The following is a 24,843-nucleotide window of genomic DNA, read 5'->3' as shown; positions in this document are numbered from 1 at the left end:
AGGACTGATTAAACCTTTTTCATTCGCGAAGCCTTTTTACCACTGAACGTTTTTCGCGACCCCTGGACCCCATAATATTTACATAAATTTTGTGGAACCCCATAAGCATTGCGCAAATCCGAAACAAGGATGCGTGAAGCTGTCACTTTTTTCACTTGTACTGTAAGATACTATTGCAATTTTACGTCATTAACTTTAATTTCTCATTTTAAGACATAGAACAATTTGAAAATTTTAAATAAGTAATAGACGACATGACAGCGTAACGTGCAAAGCAAGGAAAAGAAGCGTTTGTATTATAAAAAGAAGGCATCGAAACGTTTTCATTTCCCTCCCTTTGTCTGTATTATCTTATCTTTATCTATTTTGAGATACATTGTGTAAAAATATTTGGTAATTGTAAAATTATTATAATAAGTTAAAGAAATATAAAAACTGCTAAGATTTTTGTCGACCCCCTGCTGCAGGTCCCGCAACCCACAGTTTAAGGCTGCTATCACACGTCGGTTTGTTTCGAAAGACTAGCGTCTACATCCCAAAACGGCAGCCTATGAGAGAGGCGATTCTATTATTTTCATCGGGGAGTAGGGAAGTTAGAATGGTTTTCTGAGAAATGCCAACGGCAGTGCACGATGTTTGCTTACATTAGGAAGTTCAGAAAATTGCAAAGGTGGATTGCCTTAGTTTCTGCGGTTACTTTCAGGGAAATATTAGGCAGATTTTTTGGTTTGCTGATAGAGGGCAAATAGATAATTTACCTTTATAAGTCCGTGTTTATCTGTTTAAACTTCAGAAGATTTAAGATGAAGTGAATATATTTAACACAACGGAACGCAAGCTTAATCTTTTAAAAAACAATACATCGATAATTAAAAATATTATTTATAGTTCATTATTAAAAACTTTTTATAAATGCATAGTTATCATATAATTAACAATTCATCCATGCATTATCTCATTATTTATTATAATTAGAAGAGAAGATATTTTTTACAGTAATGTTTAAAAATTTGCTGTTGTCTTAAGATTGTGTTCCGTTGTGTTAAATATATTCGCTTCATCTTAAATCTTCTGAAGTTTAAATAGATAAACGCAGATTATAAAGGTAAATTGTCTATTTGCCCTCTGTCAAGAAACCGAAAAAACTGCCTATTTCCCTGTAAGTAACCGTAGAAACTAAGGCAATCCACCTTAGCAATTTTTTGAACTTCCAAATGTAAGCAAACATATAGTCAACTGCCGTTGCATTCCTCAGAAAACCATTCTAACTCCCCGATGAAAATAATAGAATCGCCTCTCTCATAGGCTGCCGTTTTGGGATGTAGACGCTAGTGTTTCGAAAGAACAACTGTTTGGAACAATTTTTCTGCTTTGTCACAACAGCCAATCACCATAGCTCGCTTTGGGGTTAACACAGGGGAAACTGGTTGTCCATTACAAACAAGCTAACAGCATTCGGCGCTGATAGCTGATTGGTTGAAAACGAACAACTTGCAACTTTTTTCGAAAGGAAGGAAAAAGTCGCACGTCTTTCTTTCAATAGTAAACCAGGCAGAAAAATTGTCCGAAACAGTTGTTCGTATGAAACCCTGGTATAAGTAAAGAACTGCTGTTGAATTAAGATGAAATATTAAATGTCATTTAACTTTATTTTCAGGATAAAGAAGTACTCAACAAAGAATTTCCGAAGTGCTGATCTTTGTCATCGAATGAGCTGAAATTTTACTCGAGGAACTGTAAGACGGTTCAGTTCGTCAAAGTATTACAGAACAAGAAAAATGAGTTTTAGTAAATCATATATTCTAGAACGCTTAATAGAAGGTTACGTAAAGACTCCAACATCTTTGGAAGAACAGACATTTGATAACGTGGCTTTAAGAATATGTCACAACTGGAAATTTAAACAATATATTTTTTCCCTTAAAGTGGAACTGCCAGAATTTTTGTCTGCTCGGCAGCTAACACAGAAATGGGAAGAATCTATTTTAAAAGAATCCACGGAAGTATGCAAGATACTTTTCCTGCCAGTTACAATGCAGCAACGTTTAATTTCTCATATTCGAAAGATAGCAGTGCAGCTATTAATTTGGAGCGGCATGTGGAAAGCACTATTTGATATTTCCTGCAATTTGACGGCTGATCTTTGGATGCCAAAAGATTGGGAAGACGGGCGTCTAAATGAGAGGAAAATTGCCGAGCGAATTTTACGAGATAAGAGAATCTCAAATTATCAGCGGTACCACTTAAGTTGTTTTTATTGTTTAGAGGAATTAGTTCCTGTTTTGTGGAATAAATTATCATCGAACGAGAGGAATTGGCTAGTATGTGATGGTGATTTAAAAAATTCATACGTAATCAGAATCTGGTCTTTCTATATGTCAAATCTTCAAAGGTTTACAGATAAGGAGACTTTATATGCAAATCTTTTTTACAGAGCTTTGCAGACCGGAAGCGTTGTGGCAGTCATCTATTCTTGGTATAAATTAAGTAGCATAACTAAACATAATCTGCTCGCAGATCCTCTATCCCTTTCTCATGAATTTATCTTATTCGAAGACGATGAATTTGACGAAATTGAAGTTCCACGGGATGAAAACGTTAACAGATTTTTGACAGGAATTTGTACTACAGTTGCTTCCATTCACCGAAATAATATCCTGTACCCATGTCCGTTCATGGACAACTTCAAGATACAGCTTCCTCTACAAAGGGACCTCTTAGATATTGTTTGCTTTATTCTATCACAAATCCGTGAGCTCAGGATTACAGGTTATGAAGCACAGTTTGAGGCTTGCCAACACATCATAGATAGTTTCCAAGTGTGGCCTTATAAGGATCTCCACTTTACAGAACTTCCTGCTTCGAGGATTCAGCCCATTCTGAAGCAGATTTTCAAGCGGCAGTTTTTCTCTTTGTTAATTACTTACCTGGGTGAGAAGGCTGTAAACATTTTTCTGTCAAAGAAGTTTCAGGATTTTGTTTTCCGGGTTTTACTAAAGGAGCCTTATCTATTTTAAGCGACGTTAAGGTAGTCATAAGCATTTTAAAATAGTTTTCATAAAATAAATGTTATTTTAAGCTGCTTGTCTTTTTTTCAATAAAAACGAAACATTAAAAAAACTTAAATAAAATTTCTTTGAATTACTTTCTTAATAAATTTAAAAAAATAAATAGGATGCAAACTGCACGGGCAAAATCAGGCATTCCCTCATCATTCATACTTTCCGTCAAGCGTATTAAACCAATTGGAGTCCCTTAAAAGCCTGTTTACATACCTGCTTTCCAGAAAAGTAAGGTTATTTATATACGACAAAGCACACGAATGCTATCTGCCTAAAGGGTAAGACATTTTAACGGAAAAATCAGTACTATTAGCATTATAAATATTTAGATGCTGAATTAGGATCCAATAGATTGTTAAAAAATGTACGGACACACACTTACTTAGTAAGAATATTTTAATAAAATACAAATTTAAAATATAGTTTTAAGTTTAAAACATCGTTTGCAGAAATATTTTTGGAGTAACTGGAAACATGAAAATGAAAATCGCGTAAGTATGACCTATCCGGTTTTTTCAACTAGATGGATATCGAATATGAATTTGGAATTTTCTCTCAGTTTTCTAAATTTAAAACTCTTTATTCATGAAATAAGGAAGTTATTTAATATTTCTTGTCTCCAAACAGCATAACTCTGTTCTCACATTCTATTCACTAAATAATTTTTTATACGTTAATAGATAGAAGGGGGGTTTTATTCGGAGGGGGGAAGACAAACTGGACAAGTGAAAATACTGATAAAATAATTTATGCATCTGCAAAATTTTATAATATTTTTCTTGTAGCTTGGCATATATGTAAGAAAAATAAATAATATATAAAAGATTAAATTAGCAACGTAAATTTCTCTTCTCAATTCTAAAAAAAGTAACCCCTCTCTACACTGCGTCATTTCGAGATTATGCTGTGTCATATCATTCTTACGTAATTATGATAATGTAAATGGAACTAAAACTCCACCAGCCAATAGTCATTTTACAGCAATATTAACTGTTCAATCAAAATGCTTTGAAAACCAAAACTAACTCAGTTTGACTTAAGATTTCATCCTGAGCATGACTCACTTGCTTTCCAGGCTTTGGCCTAGGTACATTGCTGTCTGTCTGCTGCAGCTTTCTTGCTACAAAGTTATCAAAAATATAAGCGTTTTGAAACAGGCGCATTTAATGTGCCGATTTGTGTGTAGCCGCAACATGTTGCTAAAAATAAAACTGAAGATTTAATCTGCATTCGCCACCAATTTCCTGGCTTTCGCCTCTGATCCTGAATATATTACATATATGTGCCACAAAACTAAATTTCCCTTTATCTAATTTGAAAAACATAAAAGTAATTTTCTTCATAGTTAAGGAAAAAGGATTTTAATTGAATTTAAAATTTTACATATAATGTAGCAGCCATCTCTTCACGCGCCACGAACATTTGGGCCAGTTTAGCATAAAATATCCTTAACGATGTTATTTGTCCATTTAAAGACAGACAGAGCTAGCATCATTTTGCATAAACATACAATTTAATTTACCTATAATGTCTAATTTTATCTATACTAACTAATTTATCTCATTTCATATTTCACTGTGAGTCTGAATTCTGTTCTTTTTAAGTCAGTTTTTTTTTTAGCCCAAAAGGACTATTTGTCTCAATACGAGATTTAACGGTGTGGCACTTTAAATGTCTGAATGTCTTTTCAAATTGTTGCCACGAAATATCGCCCTGTATTACTTTTAAAGAAATTAGATAACGATGAATCTGCATGAATGTCTTTATGTTTCTCGTACCCTGAAGAAAAGACGATACCTAGGGATATCAAATTTTGAATAATATAGTCCGCCACCGGAACATGGGTACATGGAAGCCCGAAAAAAATCTGAAAGCTTTCAGATATAATATTAAGCACGAACGGGCGTTTTGTTTTTACATTTTGCGTGTTACCTTTATTTATTAAATATCATGTTCTTCGCACTTAAGTCATAAAATTTAATTCAACAGAAATATAGCAAAATAATTTAAAAAGAGCATATCTTCAGAATTTCCGATACGCAATCTCGCGCGCTGGAGATAAATTTTTTTTTTTTTTTTCCCCTTATGCAGTGTTGCCATTGCTTGCTTTAAAATCGTTGAGTTTGTTAATCAAAAATTCATTTAATTTTTACAAAATATTATTCCAAGTTCGGGCTTCCAGATACCCATATTTTTTTTAAGTTAAAAATAAAATTGTCATGATAAGGATGTAATAAAAAGAAATATCATTACATTCACTCTTGTTAGCTCAATATTCTATTATTGTGCATGATGGAAATGCGAGTTATATTCCTTTAGAAGTGAGCTGCATAACAACATCTATATTTTGAGAGGGTAACCTATCATTTTATGATGATTCCAAGCTTTATTTGTGCACGTTACCGGCAATGTATAAAATACCGGCCTTTTGGGGAATGCCTGTCGTTTCTAGGCAAAGTATGCAATATGAGAAATAACGGGTGGCCATAATTAAACTGACAGTGCTCACAGTGTTCTGTACCGCGATCTATTTGCGAGAATGACGCCACATTTTGTAGGAAGATTAAACAAGACGGGGGACGAAGGATTCCACGAAAAACAAAAATTAGTTCCAAAAGTCACCGTTAGGGGAATATTTGGCGCTGTGTAATAGAAAATAGAGTGTTAACAAATGCAAATCAATACGGAAATTACCTTTTACTTTGCATTCAAATGAGGTTCAATGTGGCTGCCGTTGTTGTGGACCACATATTGCATTCTGTGCACAGTATGCACAACAGCAGAAAGTAACATGTCTGCTGGAATCTCCCGTACAGTCCGTGATATGTTATCCTTCAACGTAGCCAAGTCCTGGAGCACTCCTTGATAGACCTTGGACTTAATGTAACCCCTATAGCCAGAAGTCGCATGGGGTAAGATCAGGCGACCGAGGTGGCCATGCATTTGGAAAGTAGCGGCTAATGACTCTTTCTATATATTTTTATATCCTCTTTAAGGGATGTTAAGGAAGTCATAAGCATTTTAAAATAATTTTCATAAAATAAATATTATTTGAAGCTGCATGTCTTTTTTTTTTTTTTTTTTTTTTTTTTTTTTTTTTTTTTTTTCAATAGAAAGGAAACATTATAATAGAAAAAAACTTAAATCAATTGTCTTTGAATTACTTTCTTTCGCGTGTTGAGAGAATAATTATGATGCAAACTGCACGAGCAAAATCAGCATTCATACTTTCTGTCAAGGCGGATTAAACAAACCGGAATCCCTTTAAGAGCCTGCTTACATACCTACACGTTAAGAGCGTATTTATGCTATACGGCAAAGCACACGAAGGCTGTCTGTCTAGAGGTAAGACGTTTTAAGTGAAATCGATTCGTATTTGCATTATTTAGACACCAAATTAGGATCAAATACCATATAAAAAAATTTAAGCACACCTAATTGCTTAATAAGAATATTTTAATAAAACAGATTTCTTGTCTATTTTTAAGATCTGCGGCATTTTTTATTTGAGTAATATGAAACATAAAAATGGAAATCACATATTAGTTTTTTCAACTATATGGATATCAAATATGAAAGTGTGGAGTGTTTTCTGGATTTCTGAATTGAAAACTCTTTATTTACGAAATAAGGAATTTATTTAATATTTCTTTTCTACAAACAGAATAACTCTGATTTTCTCACACGGTGCTCCATAAATATATTTTTATCCGTTTTAAAAGGCAGAAAGGTCGTTTTTCGGAAAAGTGTGAAACTGGACAAGTGAAAATATTGATAAATTAATTTATGTATTTACGAAATTTCATAATGCTTTTCTTGCGGCTCGGTATATTTGTATCACAGATTGGAATTTGTCTTTATCGAATTTAGAAATTATATAAGTGATTTTCTTCATAGCTAAGGAAAAGGGATTTCAACTGAATTTAAAATTTTGCATATAACGTAGCTGCCATCTTTCTAGATTTTTCAACAAATTTCCCATAGATAATCAAATTTCCTGGCTTTTAATTTCTTGCTTTTATTAAAGAAAATGTTTTTCAGCGCTAAATTAAAATTGTGAAAATAAAATTTGCATACAGTTTAAGTTTCATTATTGAATTATGAAGCTTAAATTGCGCAGTTTCATTCTCTCAACCCTAGTGATCTTCAGCATAATTTTCTAATTAAACCTTATTTGATCTAAATTGTCGTAATCTAGCTTAGACATTGATAGAACTTTGTGTGAAGACTTAATGTTTAATTAGTAAATATGTGTATTTAATTTTGTTTCAATTAATACGTAGAGTCATTTCTGAACAGAAAACATCAAAAATATGCAGTGTTTTCGCCGGGATTAGAAGTCCAGACATTCCGATTGCTAGCAGGATTAGCGTCCAATTACGGCACCACTTTGGATGCAGTTACCAGATCCTAGTGGCGACGAATTATGATCCACTACCTTTTAATTTGTGTCAAAATAGAAAGATTTTTTTTTTAATTTTGTAGAAGATATATAAAAAATGTAGAATGTCCTCGCCTTGATTTGAGCTCTGCATGTATAAAAACTTGTTACGTTATGATCACGAATTCACGATTCTATTTTTCACGAGTTGGGAGAGCATCAATTTAATCAAGAATATACTAGTATAATCAAGAGTCAATATATCATTTTCCCGTAAAGACTCAGCTTGAAAATAAGAACTTCCAGTTAAACACAAAAATATTTAATGAAGAGCTTATGTACATTATTTACATTATTCAAAACGCAAAATTTGCATATAATATAAATTTCCCCATCATAGGGCCAAGATTAGGTTATCAAGAACAATTATTATAATTGTTGATTACCGCTATGCGGCCAAGAACAGATCATTTCAAGCGTCGCACTCAAGCTTAACTAAAAGAGTTATTACATTCCTTCTCTGCCGCCAGTCACGTGACCTAGTCGGCGACAGACGATAAATAATAAAAGAAAAATTGGTTCCATTGGAGGGAAAAAGAAATAATTTCAACACTGCATCTTCTGATTCCTAACAGAATCTTACAAATATATATTATATTTCTAAATTAACTCGCACAATAGCATGCACATTAGTTAGTTATTTTAGTTTTACCTTTTTTATAAGCAAAGTTCAATGCTGTCTGGTATTATTACGCAGTGTGCAACCACCTTGTATTTCTAAACATTTTCATGTGTTAAGACGAAAATATCTGGAAACAAATGAACTCCAACCGAAAATAATTTTCGTTTGCGGCTCACTATGTCAAGCCGAAAAGAAATTTCTGTCCCAACACTAAAAATTCAAGATGTCTGCCACACATACGCAGATTCAAAATATAACATACTTTGCTAATAAAAACTTCTTTCACTTATTCAAGGTATAAGACAATCCCCCCCCCAAAAAAAAAAAAAAATTACATATTGCGATAACTTTGTTGGGTATTGTGTTGACGATGTTAGGGAAAGGAAAAAACACTCGACGCCAAAAAGGCGAATCCAAGGACGAGTGCCGCCATCTAGCGATCAAGACGTTTAACTAAAAGCAAGAGATTTAATCGACACTTGAATTGTTGTAGGTTTGGTTTCAGTCACTATAAGAACTATGTGAAATTATAATTCCCAGATGGGGAATACATATTTATCGTAATATTTGGAGTATGTTGTAATTTTACACTTGGAACTATAACGGTTTGAAGATGAAAGTACACAAGACAAAATAACAATTAAAAATTTACCGTTTTGGATTTCACTTCAGTTATTAAAGCGGTAATTAAGTCGCAGTCTCTCATACTTGTATTTCAAACAGGCTCTATATTTTAAGATTTTTAAACTAAAACATATATATATATATATATATTTAATTTTAATTCATAATACTTTAATTGTATTGTTTTCACAAATCACTTTATTGCTACATAACGTCACAATCCATTACATACTAGCCTTCATTATTTTTTTTAAATTTTAAACTTTAGCTTTAATGGAAAAAAGAAAAATAATTTTATGAGAAATGATTATTGTACTCAGCTTTCACATCACTGCTTCTTAAATTCATGTATTTAGTCGTAAACCTCTATGCACATACTTCTACCAACTAAAAAAATCTAATTTCTCACAATAAGAAAAATAAGATAAAAAAAAATAAATAAAAACTAAGTTTGGAACAATGAGCAATGTTTCAAGTAGAAAATCATTAAATTACGATAACAAGCACTACATATTAAAATAATGAGGTCAAAATTTCTACTTGGTCTAAGCTTATTGTTTTCCTACGCTCTTAGAAAGATCGTCGAACAATCGAGATTTATCGTAAATCGGAAAGCATTATCAACATATTAAAAGAAATGAATTAAAAAATACAATGCAAATACAAAAGATGATGGCTAAAATATAATTTACAATTAAAACAACAATACGAATTCAGAATACACAAACGATACATTAAACATTGCATATAATATACGATACATAACTGCTGTTCTCATTACTGTGTACACAACAATCATTACTATGTACACAACGAATCTCTTTTCACTTAATTATAAAATTGAAAAAACTCGTCATCGCGCACAGCGTTGGGATTACGCATATATACAGCGATCTGGGTAAAAGTATACAGTCAAAAGTCGTTAATCCGGACTCGTCGGAACTTCGGCGATTCCGGATTATCGATTTTTCCGTATTATAGATCATCAGTTTAAATCTGGTAAGATGGCATGTAGAAATTATAAAATTAAAAATATGAAACCGTAATTTATGAAATAAAGTAAAATAATGATCTAAAGGGTATCAAAATTGACAAAAAAAAAAAAAAAAAGCTTAATGTTTATTTGTTTACTTTATTAAACATCTCTTTCAATGTAAGTTGTTTAAGTTGCTTCGTTTTTTATGTGATAATACTTTCTCTTTAATTCTGTAATAAACAAACATAAGTTCTTCAGTTACAAAGTTCCGCTGTTGAAGTCCTATAATTACTGTGTCGAGAATACCGACTAATTTGTCAATCGAAATTTTTTCGTTTTCAATAACCTCTGTGTCACTTTCTTCACTATCGGAAGCGAATTATAATGACGAGAAATTTGATTTAAATCATATCAAAGACGGAGTACATTGAGATAAAATACTACATTTAGTAAGGAATTATAAGCCAAATAAAATAAGAACATCTGCCCTGAAGATAAGGATAGTGCTGACAGATCAACTTCCAATTCATTGCGCGCCGCAGCGTCCCCCCCCCCCGCCGCAGAGCAGCGTGAAATTGATAAACAGATTTCGGAATGGTTAGAGAAACAAAGGATATGCCTTTATCCATTTTTTGCGGCAATTCCACTTTTTGTTTAATGGACTTCGAAACATACATTCGCTTTGTATATCCTTTACATATTAGTAAATATATATCGGAAATTCTGTTTGATATAATCGAAAGTTCAAGCTTACTTTTAGAAAATTTCTCTAACAGTCTGCAAAAAATAATAAGCCGGATCCAATTCGAAGATTAAGGAACAACGCAATCTGCAACATTAACTGAATTAGATAATTTTAGCTTAGCTTATACCGTCCGTTATACAATAAACGCGCATGCGTAAATGTATTATGTGCATGCGCACAAGCATATTCGCAGCCGTAAAGGACTTACGCGCATGATGCGTCAAAGCGCCGCATGCGCAGAAAGTTTGTGGTTTTGAGGTCCGGATTATTGGTGTCCGAATTAACGACTTTTGACTGTATTTACGGGTACCCCTTGGCGATTTTTGGCGGTAAATGAATACCGAGTTTGTGCAATTCCTTGACTTGTTATTTTGGATTTGTGTAGAGGCGATTTTAGAGCTAAAAATCGCCGCTACACTAAGGCAAAATAAGTCAAAGAATTGCACAAACTTGGTATCCATGTACACATTGACCTATTTTCACAAAAAAAAAAAAAAAAACAGAAAATTGCACAAACTAGGCATTGCGCACTCCTTTGACTTTATCCATGTACACCTCGACCTATTTTCACTTTAAAAAAATCAGAGAATTGCACAAACTTTGCATTGCGCACTCCCTTTGTCCATGTACACATCGATACATTTTCACTTAAAAAGTCAAAGAAGCTCCCAATTCTAGGTAAAAAATATATTTACGGAACATTCAACTACTAAGGTTACCATACATGAACCAACAACTTGGCGATAAATGAAACAACAACTTCGCGATAATACAAGGGGTACTCTTCAGTTTACTGTAACCGCGATCTGCTTCCTCTAAAAGAATCAGAGTAATGCATAACGGCATCGTGTACAACAACATTAAAGCGCACACAGCGATCTGTTTTCACATAAAAAGCATCAGAGAGTTGAACAAAACTCTGCATTTCGCGCAATCAATTCCCTTGACTCGAGTTATAAAAAAATAACTTTTCCAGAAAAATAATTCAATCGTGAAAATGAAACTACCGTGATAATATCATTATCTAAGTCAAATTTGGCTTGCACCGGATATTTCACTTTAGGCAATAACAATAAGTGAAACTTACCTATAGTCGCCTCCATTTTTGAAATGTCTTCCCGTCATTTCACTCAGAGGTAGCTTCGAAAATCATAAATCCTTTCGAACAGACTGTAATTCAATACTTACATTCGCCTCCTATAACTCTACACAGCCACTCAAAATCATTTATTTATACAGTTATTTCGCTTTTCCAGTTTCCTATTAATTCCACAAAGCGTATATATTTATACGATTTTGCAGTCAACATTTTCTCCTTACACAAATGATTCACAATGTAAAAATTTAGCTCCAACTGGTTTCTAAAAAAATTCTGAACTCAGATTTCATCCATACTGCATGAAGCATTAATATCATACCAGTGATTAAAACGTTCTATGAGCAAAAGAATTCTTTACTGTATTTTGAGCAGTTACGGTTATAAAGTTTTAATGATTCATTCAGTGTTTTCAATCGTTTGGAAAACCTTAATAGTGCATTTTTTAGAGCTAACTCATTGCATTAAATGTTAAAAATAGCACAAAACACACAATAAAGCAGATTTATAATAAAAAATAACGCCAAAAAGGGCTTTTTTAACGTTTTGAGTGTTACCTTTATTTATTAACTATCATGTTCTTCGTACTTAAATCATAAAATTCAGTTCAGCAGCAGTATCGCAAAATAATTTTAAAAGAGCATATCTTTAGAATTTTCGATGCACAGTCTCGCGCGATGGGAATAATTTTTTTTTCTAATGTTGCCACTGTTTGCTCCCAAATAGTTAAGTTTGTTAGTTAAAATTTCGCAAAATATGAAATAGATAATCAAACAAACTCCAAACTTCAAATTTGGGTTTCCAGATGCCCATATTCGAGTGGAGGACTACATTATTCAAAATTGGATGTCTCAACCTACCGTTGTTTTTTCACTATGAGAGAAACAAGCACACATTCATGCAGATTCTTCACTATTTAATATCTTTAAATATAATGCAAACTCTAGTACCTTTTTGGCAACAATTTGAAAAGTGAAACGCCGTTAAACGCCTCCATGTAGTGGACGATGCAAAATGCGAAATTAGTAGCCCTTCTGGGCTAATTGGCCCTTTGGGCTAAAAATCTCGTGCAATAATTTTATAAACATAAAATTTCAACTCAGTTAAAATATAATTTTAATCTCTTCAAATGTGAAGCTATAGTGTAAGTTTAACTTATTTCCAGAAAGATGCCTGGCCAATATTACGTCATAAAAGGCGTGTCCAAGCATGAGACAAGTAAATATCGTCTTGATTTTATGCAGTGCCTTTTAGGATTGAAACCATATTTATTTTCTGAAATTTGTCATCTGTATAAACAATATTTCAATAGTCGAATTCGGGGATGAAACACACGGACCGCATTCAAAACACGCTTACCACCACATACGTTTTGGTTGCCACCTTGTTCGTTAGTTTCTATCAATGAAGTTTTGTCAAATAACCTCTATGAACAATACACATTCTTTGGTTTTGTTATAATAAATAATAATATATTTACTGTAAAATTTAGAAATTTATGATGTATTTGATGTAATGAAACAGCCTTACATTTATTTTACAATGAGTGTTTACTCTTCGTTTAAGGAAGTGAAACGGTGCTTATCATCGCTGGAATTAATTGATTGAATCTGGAAAGTGAAAACACTTCAACTAATACTAATATTGTCATGATGGCTGCTCACATGTTTGACGAAATGTGTTTGAAATTTAATTTATTTGACTTGATAAATCAAGATCTGAAGTACGTTATTCTTAGTAGAATTTATTATCTCAAATGTTGAAGTTCCGATTGTCGTATTTGATGTATACCTGTAAAAACTCGTTAGAAAAGCGGCAACAATGAATTAGTCATTAGTTGTTAGGGTTTTAATTTTATAAACACGGCCAACCTTTATAATTTTTTTAGGATTAAAATATATTTTGATAGTTTACTATGTTACACGGGAAAGCAATAGATTACTGAAGGTTTTTGTAACAAATACGAATGTTTGTGTAACAAATAGTTTAATATTGTTACACAAACAGAATACTATTGTTGTTTCCTATGCTTTGCTATTGCTGTACGTAAATGTTGCCCATACGATTAGTTTATTGACTGCAGCAGAATTGTCACTGGTTTTCTACCTTTGCATAATATCTTTACGTAAGAAGTTCTGAGACAAAAGCTAGTTCGTGTTTCCGTACCCACTAAGAAAATTCCGTTTAGGCACTGAAAATAGAAACTACCAGCGTTTCGCCGCTGACCACTGGAGGGCCACTGCGTACGTGGAGCAATGTAAATGTAAAATATTTATTTACAGCGTACTAAAATAAATGGAGGATTTGGCTATATATTCATGTTAACATACATCCATTGCGCCTATATGAGTTAAATGGCAAGCAAAAAAGATTGCCAACTCACTTTATTTTAACCTACTATTTATGTATCTTTTAAAATTTTTAGCGCTTGATTTGAAGTTCAGCATGTATTGTAATCCCAGGCATTGCAAACTTCACTTTGAACACTGCTAAAATATACTTCAGATTTATAACATAACATGAAAGAATTTAAAATTTTTATACCTTTAAAATAGTAAGTAAATATCATTCTTACATGTGTAAAGGCACAACAAAATACATAAAATCAGTTGTTGTAACTAACAAGTACATAAAACAATTATGAATAATAATATTTTCCCTCTCCTTGGAAATGTTTGTTTCCCTTTATTTTCTCTCTCTCTCTCTTTTAAATCAGAACTTGGTGTGTTCCCATAATTAGTTTATGATCCCAGCCAGGGCAGTGCAACCTGTGCTATTGCACTGGGCAGCAAAACTTTTAGAATTTGGGTGGAAACTGGATGGCCAAATGTGTAGCATCAGCCCATTTCCCTACACTCATTGAATATGCAAAAGTCAATGGGTATTTTGAAAATAGGGGAGAGGAGATGAAGAGTCTCAAAAATTAATAAAACTTAAAAAGGAGAAACAAGAAATCCATTATAAAACATTTAGCCTTTTCAAGAAATCCTTATGTAAATTTTTTACTCCATGTTACAACAATCTGTTTTCATTTAAAGAGCATTGTATGAATTTGGCATTATGCACTAAAGTGGAACAAAAATCTTTTCTTTGAAATTCACATTGCCAAGTCATTATATGTTTCCAAATGCATAAATTCTGTTTAAATTTCAGCCCAGAATATTGACATCTTGAGGATCCACACCTCAAGTGAATTTCTGTACTGACCTTTTTTAATAGCTTTATGCTTTTTTCATGAACTGCTTTGTCAAAAATATCATTATTAGCATGAGAAACTACTTTCCACACAAAAATGTCAAATTTAATGTCAATATATGCTACTAGATGCCAGAATGATTTCTAATCTGATTTGTTCTTGCTTGGGGTAAACAATAAAGTGTCTTCCATGATCTTTCAACGACTTTTTATTGTTATTTATTTGGTTGTTCAGTGTGTTTTATCCATCCTGCATTATCAGTCATTATTTATGTTGGACTAAGATGAGGTCAACTAGAAGTGCACCTTTTGAGATCTTTCTTGGTCATAAACTGTATTGGTTTGTACGCTTATTGCACACCAATGAATTGCTTCTTCATAATCTTTTCCAGAAGATTGATAGAAATACTTCTGAACCACAACAGTTTTCTGGAACAATAGAAAAATCCCTGAAAACATATGAAACCTTTCCCATAACAGGTTATGTCCTTATTCCAGTTGATCTAACTGAAACTGACAAAAAAGACCTGATATTCACCAAAAATACATCCTTGAAATTTCCAAGGCAGTATCCTCAGAGTAGTGCCTTTCAGGCCTAGCAGAGCCCTAGGAAGATCGAGTCATCATATGCACATCTCTGCTTGCTCGGAACAAAATCGAGCTCTTCTTGAACCAGATGATAACTGGGGATGAAAAGTGGATTACCTACAAAAAGATCATAAAGAAAAGGGCACATTGTGAGTCCGGAAACCTAGCCCTTCTACCTCTAAACCAAATTTGACTCTGAATAAGGAGAATGTTTTGTATATGGTGGGGCATTTGAATACCAATACATTATGAGCTTTTAAAACCAAACAAAAAGCCCATTTCAGAGAAGTATTTTCAGCAACTGGATAATTTAAAGACAGAAGTCCAAGAAAGAGGCCGGCAGTGTTCAATAGAAAGGACATTATACTGCATGATGATAATGCCAGGCCACATGCTGCTTTGTGGACTCGTAAAAAATATTGCAGAACTAGGCTGGGAAATTCTGTCGTATCCACCATGGACTTAGCACCCTCCAACTATCACTTGTATTTTTTCTTAAATAATTTTTTGAAGGGCAAAAAATTTGAAAATGATGATATCGAACAAGCATTGGTTCAATTTTTCGCATCGAAATATACAACATTTTTTATATGGGATACACAAATTGCCCTCACTCTGTCAAGAAGTCATTAATAGTAATGACAGTTACATAATTTAGTAAAGTTTATTGACGGTAAGAAAAATTTTTATTTTCTTTTATTCCAGAAACAGACAGAGGTACTTTTCTGTTTTGCCAGCGCAAATGATAAAGTCGCCAATAATGGTACAACTGATGCCAAACGGAATATCTTTGCTGGTAACCTTTTATGCTTCATTTTCAAAACAAGTCGCTGCCATTTCTTATCAGATTGATTTTTTCTTTCAGTACTAGCATACAATTATATAGAATTTTTACCAGATAGTTAAATTTTATGCCGTAAAGCCATTTGCGGTAATTAAGTCAATTAGGATGCAATCACAATGCTCACCCGAAGGTGAAAATATAGAAAAGGCAAAGTCAAGGGTTAAATTCATCAATTCTAATGAGAATGCACTAGCAAAGTAAAGCACTGTGGTTTTACATAATTTCTGAGTAAGCTATTCATACGAATTGAAATAATTCTTGCATGTAAACTTGTATTTTAAATTAAGATTTAACTTGAAATTAATGTAGATAATTACTGAGTGAATTAGATTTTTGTAGCATAGTCTATGTGAGATCAGATCACTTGGGGTCACATAATATGAAAAGGCGAATCAGGATGTTGAACCATGAAAGCATAGTAAATTCTTAAATTAATATCTTTTTACAAATTTATTGATTTTTTACAAAATTTTAAATGATATTAAAATGTTTATGCCTTCAAAATAAAAAAAAATGCTTTATATGTACACTGTATGTGGTCACCAATAAAGTGTGCTTGGCGAGATTTGTACCAGCGAAACGGAAAAGTACGCAGACAGAACAAGTTTATATACCATCGTGGTTTGAAATTAAAAAAATCCTTAGAGCAACACAGGGAGAATAGAAGGATCACAAGAAAAGTTCATTCTTACCAAAAACTTTTAAGACGAAGTTCACGAAGTTATTCAGAGGAACTATTGTTGTGCTCACTTTGGAAACGTCCTGTTGGTGATGCTGGAAGATTGAACAAGCACATAAACTGACTGGAAGGAGAAAATATAACAATTTGTGCTTCCCAAATTGAATTTCAAAGCAGATGAATATTTTGAGATGATTTTCTGGAACCTCACCGACGAAGATGTAAAATTGATTAGAGATAGTTCTCAGTTTGAAGTAGGGGTATAACTCTGATATACGCCCTAATTTCACCAAATGTGGCAATATGTGTTTTGTGCTGGTTTTGGGCACAATTACGTGTTGTGTGGCAACCCTGTTGAAGTTGAAAAATCTTTCGCTGGAGCTCCTTGGTTCGCGTCTGTGTCTGAGAAAATAGGGAGGAAAGATAAAATGGTGGAAGTTGTTGAATTGAAGTTCGGCAAAAGGAAATATTGTGGCCATCCTGTTGAGGAGCAGGTTGGTATTTGGAGATGTTGAAAGAGGGTCTGGGAGATTATTTTTAGTGGCTGTGCACGATAGAAGTAGGGATTTGTGATATTATTTATTTGTGAACCATAGTATGAATTTCCTGGATAGTGTGTCTGGCTGTCATATAAATACGATAGTGATTACGTTGCTGCATGTTAAAGGCAGTATGAAATTAGTATTTCTGCTGTTTTGAAAAAGCATTAATTCATGGTAAATGCTTTTTTTTTTTTTTTTTTTTTGTTATTTTGTAGAATGTTATGTTCATTGTTTTTTTGGATTGTTTGAAATTTATTTTAGTTTATTATGTTGATTAGTGCGTAGTGTCTAGATTGTGCAATTTATAGATGTTTTTTAAAGTTGAAACAGAATGCTGTGTACATGGTATTCTTTGAAATTTATTGTTGTTAGGTTAATTTATTAAAGCGAGGTGTGCCTAGTTCGTAGAATCGCTCGTTACCTAAATTGTGCAATTCGTAGATATTTTTTTAAGTTTAAACAGTATGCTGTGTACTTGGTATTCTTTGAAATTTATTGTTATGTTAATTTATTAAAGCGAAGTGCGCGTAGTTCGTAGATTCGTTCGTTGCCTAAATTGTGCAATTCGTAGATGTTTTTTTAAGTTTAAACAGGATGCTGTGTACATGGTATTCTTTGAAATTTATTGTTGTTATGTTAATTTATTAAAGCGAGGTGTGCATAGTTCGTAGATTCGTTCATTGCCTAGATTGTGCCATTTGTAGATGCATTTTTAAGTTAAAACATATCGCTGTGTACGTGGATTCTTGTCAAAGATTTTTGGTTAGAAACTTTATGTGTTTGCTATCTAAATTTTTTATTTCTGTTTTGGATTTTTAGCTTAAATTGTGTGTTGAAAACGTAGTTTTTGCATGAGCAAAAACCATGTGTTTGGAGACATTTTAGGCTTAAAGTTCGAAATGTAGAGAAAAAATTTAGATAGTAATATGGCAGCGTGGATGTTTGGTGAGAAATTTGGCGACTTGAGGGTGCATATCAGAGTAATTCTGAAGTAGGGGAAGACTCAGATAACCGGCACTTGGCGCAATTTTTTCCGCCGTCTTGCCGCCATAATCGACAAATATAATTATTAATATTAATCAAATAATTATGAATTAATTATTTAATTTTTAAATCATTAATAATTTTAATAGTAATTTTTTTCTAAAATTTTTTAGTAATAAAATAATTCAGTAGCGAATGGTTTACGGCAACTTGATTTTAATAGTAATTTTATTTCTAAAATTTTTTAAGTTCTTTAATTTGTTCTAATAAAATAATTAAATAGCGAATGATCACATGTAACAACAAACAGCTTATCAGCGTATTCACCACGTCTCCTGACAAACTCACGTGATCAGCAGTAAGATTCATCTGCAAAGTCACATGACAGCCAAAGTATGGCGCGTAAGAAAATATCCCTTCCCTTTTCCCTTTCTCCCTAGCTTAGTGAAGGTCTAAACTTGCAACCTGAACTGTCCTCCCACTGTTGGCCGCCTATCGCTCAAGTAGGTGAACCCGATTTCAGGAAGTTCGCCAAGTGCTGGTTATCTGAGTATCCCCAATCTGAAGATGACGAGTGACTAAGCTGATACTTTTTACTGGCTTTTTTTTATCAATTACAACCCTTATGTTGAGTCAAGAAACAATTGTATTGTAAAAAAATCAGTAAAAGTATTGTGAAAAATAATTTTATGTTTTCATTAATGTTGATTATTTCATTTACTTCATGTGGAACCTGAAGATGACAAATGATTGAACTGCAGTTTTTTTTTCATTGAAAAGAACCATTTGTTTGTTCAAGAAATTATAAATTTGAAAAAAGAAAAAAAAATCTTTTTCACTGCACCCTATTGCATACACTGTTTTCTCTACGTGTGCACAGTAATCTGTTTTCATTTAATATCAGAGATTTGGACAAATTTGGCATTGCATACTCTGTTGTTCTTTCCAAGTACATAGCAATATATTTTTGCTTTAAACAAAAGTCGGAGAATTGTGCAAAATTCGATCGTTTGAGAAGTACAACTTTATGGTACATGAAATTTCACATTCTGAAATATTGAGCAAAACATCATATTTCCAAAGAAATGTGGTATTTTTTAATCAGCTAGCAAACTTCATAGTCCCAAAATAATTCCTTGCAAAGCCAAAAAAAAAAAAAAAAAAAAAACTCTGGGGAAAACATTAATTAGAAAAATTACAATCAAATTTGAAGGTTGAAATCTATGCTTATTTGCTGTACCCTGCACTTTTAATGACTTTATTCATGACAGTTCATTGTTTGGTAATAACCTTCCAGTTTAGATTTCCTGTTTTGTATAATCATTTGCAATACCAAAAATGCAAGTTTTATGAATTTTTTATTTACATTATACCTTTTCTTTAGCAAGAAGCCTCTTTGAACTAAATTCAGGTGCTTTACAATACTTTGTTGTTTATTTTCATCCTTGGTATTTAAATTTGAAGTTTCATTTCTTAGCATTTTCAATTAAAAAAAATTGTTGTCAAGAAAATGTGAGCTGGTATAATTGATCTGTGTCTTATGATCTTTCTCTTTGCAGAATTAACAAATGATCTTCTAGAGACTAGAATAGTCTGCAAAATGAAGAGTATAGATCTTTTTCTATTTATCAAAATTTTGGTGATGATTTGCCATTAAAATGCTGTTTTTAAATATGAAAATAATTACAAATAATAAAGACTATATGAATGAAAACGATCCATTTGTTGCTTTATTAAACAGTTTAATTTTTAAATCCATTATATAGCTTTATAATATAAACAAAAGTCAATAAAAAATTTCTTGGTTTTTTTTTTTTTTTTTTTTATATTGAAAATTTGAGTGTGCAATTAAATGACGAGAAAAAGAAAATAACTACCAGTTTTAGTGGCTCCATCTTAAACTATAACTAAAACTGGTGGATCACATATTACATCATTATCAAAATTTTTATTCTATAGTTTTAAATATTATATAAATAAAACTGTATAGATCTGTATATATTTTTTAATATTTATTTTTTTATTAACTCTGTTTTAGAAAATTTTTAGAAAATGTAAAAGATGAGAAAGTTTGTATTGTCTCTGTCATTGGCAAAACGTCATTGAATTCTCCTCAAATCAAGGAACATATAATTGCTGAAGCTCTTGACAAGCATATTTTTCAGGTAAATATTTTTATTACTTTTAGCTAAAGATTATATATATGCTAAGAATATTATTCAAACAAAATGTGTAATTTTTCAAATTGACATAAATTTATCTTTTCATTCTTTCATGAATCAAAAAGAATGAAGAAAATAAGAAAAGTAGTTGGGTAAGTTCATTCTTAATTTAATAAAATTCAGAGACTGTTAATGTAGTGACTAATTAAATGTGTAAACTGCATGTTCCAGAAATTATAAAATTAAAAATATGAAATAGTAGTTTATGAAATAATGAAGCATTTATGATCTTAGCACACAAAGCATTACACGTACATGCAATTTCCTTACATTCATAGAAATATGTTTGGCAGTAGATTAGCAGCACAAAAGTAAAAAAGGAGTTGCATAGATTCCAAAGATGCTAGATTAAGTAAATGATATTACGATTCTGCTTTATTTTTATTTGCTTAATTAAGGTCTGCAGATTTGTCATTATTATTGGTCAAAAGACTGTACTTATATATGTAAATGCATCATGATCATTACGTAAAAATCACATAGCATGGATCAGTTTTGAAGTGATGTAGTTCAGAAAGATTTACTGTAATTTCCGGAAGAAAGGCCGCATCAGCGTAAACGCCGCACTCGAGAAAAATGGCGGGAAAAAAAATTAAAATTACACAGAAACGCCGCAATAGACTAAATTGCACGTGACATCGTCGTGGGCCGTATAGATGCAAAAACTCAACCTAAGTCCTGATGTATGACATACCAGTTAAGAAAAATGCATGAAATGAAACCATAACTCAAAAATAAATTAAAGGTAAGAAATGTATAGCTTCTGTGCCGTTTAGAGACATTTTCAAAAATTTTCTGCTCCCTTCTTACTTAAAAACTATCCAACAAGTACTTGTACCCAAACTGATGGGATCTGTATTTGGCAGAATGCCAAGAAAAATACATTCATGCTGAAGGGAAAATATGTCAGAGTTCGTTATTGTGAGGCAGGTGGAGTCGTGTCCGCCTTTGAAAAAAATTGCAGAAAAGGCAGGGATGGGGAGAGGATGGGTCCTGGAAGATTCATCGAATGGCAGAGGAGAGAGACTATTCAAACTGATGAGAATGTTGATTTGAAAGGGGGAAGAATGTTATTGTTCTGAGATCTCGTTTAGGGTGAATAAGGCATGTAGGTCCGTTCAAGGGAAAGAATGTAAACAAAATAACGTTCGCAAAAAGCAACTGAGTGGTCTTTTGTGTGGGAACAGCACCAGTCTATGCACAATGACAAGGCCATCCAAACTATGTACAATGACCATCATAGGAAATATTTTATTTTTAGTGCACCTAAACGCCGCATGGGTAGAAACGCCGCACCCGCTGAAATTTAAGTTTTAAACACGTAAACGCCGCGGCGTTTCTTCCGGAAATTACGGTATTATAAGCATATGACTGTTTTTAGGATAGAAAGAGAAAACAGGCGTATTTCAAAAAGGAGACTTGGGCAGCTATAGATTTGCACATTAAACGTTTGAGTCCCAAGCAGCGGGATTATGTTGTTGAGATTTTGTGTAAAAAAAAACCCAGTACATATCAACATGTGAGCAACTGACGGTGCGTTACGGAAGCGCTGTCTCACCGCTTGGTATTTCTCAACATAAAATAAAACAATCTCTATCACGCTGCTTGGATCTTTTCGCACTCATTTAGAGAAAGCGCAGTTGGGCTGTTTGGGATTCTGTGACAGTGTTTTTTCAGTACAATTTTTTCATTCAATTTGAAGAAAACATGCAATTTTAGATTTCTATGAAAATTTCTGAATATTTTGAATGATTTAGAACAAGGATGTCAAACTCGCGGCCCTCGAGCCGCATGCGGCCCACAACAAATATTTTTGCGGCCCGGCCAATATATTGGCAAATAATAATATATAATAATAAAATAACATATCGACGAAGAAAAAAATGAAATGTTTACTGCTAAGTAATTAACGATAATTTATTCAGTGTTGTTAGATTACTCACAGCGAGCTGACACACACACTACTTAAATTACAAATGCATGTGAGTAGCTTGCGTTCAGCTACCTTCAGCTTTTGGGGGACACGTGCACTCAGAACTTGTACGCATTCCCCGATAGCCGAATGTGGCCGAACTCATGGTCTCAGTTTTCCAATCATAGTTTTGTACGATATATTGGTGCATGCATGTTCATGCACTTTGCTTTATTATTGATTATTACTTAATTCATATTGTTACTGATTTCATAGTTATTTATTTAGTTAGTTTTTTTTATTTAGAATTGTAATTAGATTTGCTTCATGTTGCCTTAGCAACACAGACGATTTTTGAAAAGACAGCTGCGTTGGAAGGTTAAAAATAGAACAGCGCGTGCATTTTATACCTAATAAATAAATATCTTGTAATTGCTGTTGCCATCCACAAAAATCCACATATTTATAGATGTTTCCAGTATATTCGAGAAATTAATTATAAAGCTTATAAAAGCTGAGAACAAACAACTCATCTCAGTAGTAGCTGTAGTTCTAGCGAACTGTTTGTTTACTTAATGCTGTGATTGATTTGTAGCGATTTCGCTGTGAGATAGAATTAGTTTCTCTGTTTTGAATTGATTTTTGCTAAACATTTGACATTTTGTGATATTGTTAAAATATTTTTGAAGAAATATTTCAGCATTTTGATTTATCTCTTGTGGGAAGAATAAATTTTTGTTAACTTTTTAACGTTAACCGCGTTTATTCCAGCCCTTTGTATTCAGTATGTCTATATCAAATCCAAGTGGTAGTAAAATTAAACGAAAAATCGCTGACGAACATAGAATATTCCAAGTAAAATGGGAATTAGAATATTTTTGCTGTGAAATAAAAGATAAAATAATCTGCTTGATTTGTAATAATACTATTAATGTACCAAAGTTATATAATATTAAACGTCATTACGAACAACACAAATCGAAATATAACAATTACGAAGGATTAATGAGAGAAGAAAAGTTGAAAGAGCTCAAGTGAGGAGTGAAAAAGCAACAGTCCATGTTTATTAAAGTATTGCAAGAAAGTGAAGCGGCGGTACATGCAAGCTACGTCTTGTCCAAGTTGATAGCTAAACATTTGAAGCCTTTTACTGATGGTGATTTCATCAAGGAATGCTAACGAAAGCTGGAGAAATAGTTTGTCCTAGAAATGTGAAGGCTTTTCAATCAATTTCATTGTCTCGAAATACAGTTGCGGAAAGAGTTACTGATTTAGCCGCGAATTTAAGTGATCATATCAAAGCAAAATCATCTAGTTTCGAAAGTTTCTCCATTGCCTATGACGAGAGCACGGACATTAGTGGCAAAGCTCAATTAGCAGTGTTTCTTTGTTCTTGTGACAAGAATTTTAACGTTTTTGAGGAATTACTGGAACTAATACCGATGCCTGGTACTACTACAGGAGAAGATATATTTACTTGTGTTTTTGGACTTCTGCAGAAATACAATCTACCTTTGGCAAAATTAAATTCTGTAACTACAGATGGCAAATGACCGGGAAAAACAAGGGCTTCGTAGCATTACTAAGAAAAAAACTTAGTGAAATTCACGGTTCAAACATTCATCATATGCATTGTATTATACATCAAGAAGTTCTATGCACGAAAGTAATAAATGTGGAGAATGTTTTGTCATATATAAAAAAAAGTTATTAATTTTATAAGATCTCGAGGTTTAAATCAGCGTCAATTCACTTGCTTTCTTAAGTGAGTTAGATAGTGAATATTCGGGTTTGTCCTACTATACCGAGGTACATTGGTTATCTTGCTCCAAGATTCTCAAACAATTCTGGGATTTGAAAGAAGAAATATTTTTAAAAACGAAAAATCAAGACGCAAGTTTGTTTTACGATCCAATATGGATACAAGATTTATGTTTCTTGGTTGATATAATCAAACACTTAACCGATTTAAATTTATCGTTACAAGGAAAAGATCATATCATTACGAACATGTTTGACATATTTAAAGCATTCAAATGTCAACTAGTTCTTTGGGAAAAACAACTTAAAAATGAAGACTTCCCGACGTGCAGCATGAACAAATCAAGTTTAGATGATACTTGTTCGTATCAAAAATACGCAGAAAAAATTGCAAATTTAACAACTGAATTTGAAACGAGTTTTACTGATTTTAGTTCCCTCGAAGACATTTTTTTTTTTTTTTTTTTTTTTGTTTTCTTCAATTTTCTCTATAAGTATTGACTCAGTACCCAGCTATATGCAAATGGAGGTGATTGAGATTCAATGCAAC

At 32.7% G+C, this 24,843-nt stretch overlaps 1 protein-coding gene across 1 annotated transcript in view; it reads left to right on the top strand.

Annotated features, from left to right (window-relative positions):
* Window positions 1–13,201: 13,201 nt before the first annotated feature.
* Window positions 13,202–24,843, top strand: part of LOC118186081 (nonsense-mediated mRNA decay factor SMG8) — an 84,038-nt gene continuing 72,396 nt past the window's right edge. The window contains exons 1-3 of the mRNA XM_035356087.2: window positions 13,202–13,289; window positions 20,437–20,563; window positions 20,686–20,712. Coding sequence (XP_035211978.1) covers window positions 13,216–13,289; window positions 20,437–20,563; window positions 20,686–20,712 — 228 coding nt within the window. The 5' untranslated portion in view covers window positions 13,202–13,215. The remainder of the gene's footprint in view (window positions 13,290–20,436; window positions 20,564–20,685; window positions 20,713–24,843) is intronic.

The sequence above is a fragment of the Stegodyphus dumicola genome, chromosome 12 (assembly GCF_044657685.1).
Source record: "Stegodyphus dumicola isolate Sdum_Otavi_A_Nest chromosome 12, ASM4465768v1".
NCBI lineage: Eukaryota > Metazoa > Arthropoda > Arachnida > Araneae > Eresidae > Stegodyphus > Stegodyphus dumicola.
Note: the sequence above shows the minus strand (reverse complement) of the source record. Positions and strands in the feature narration are given on the sequence as shown.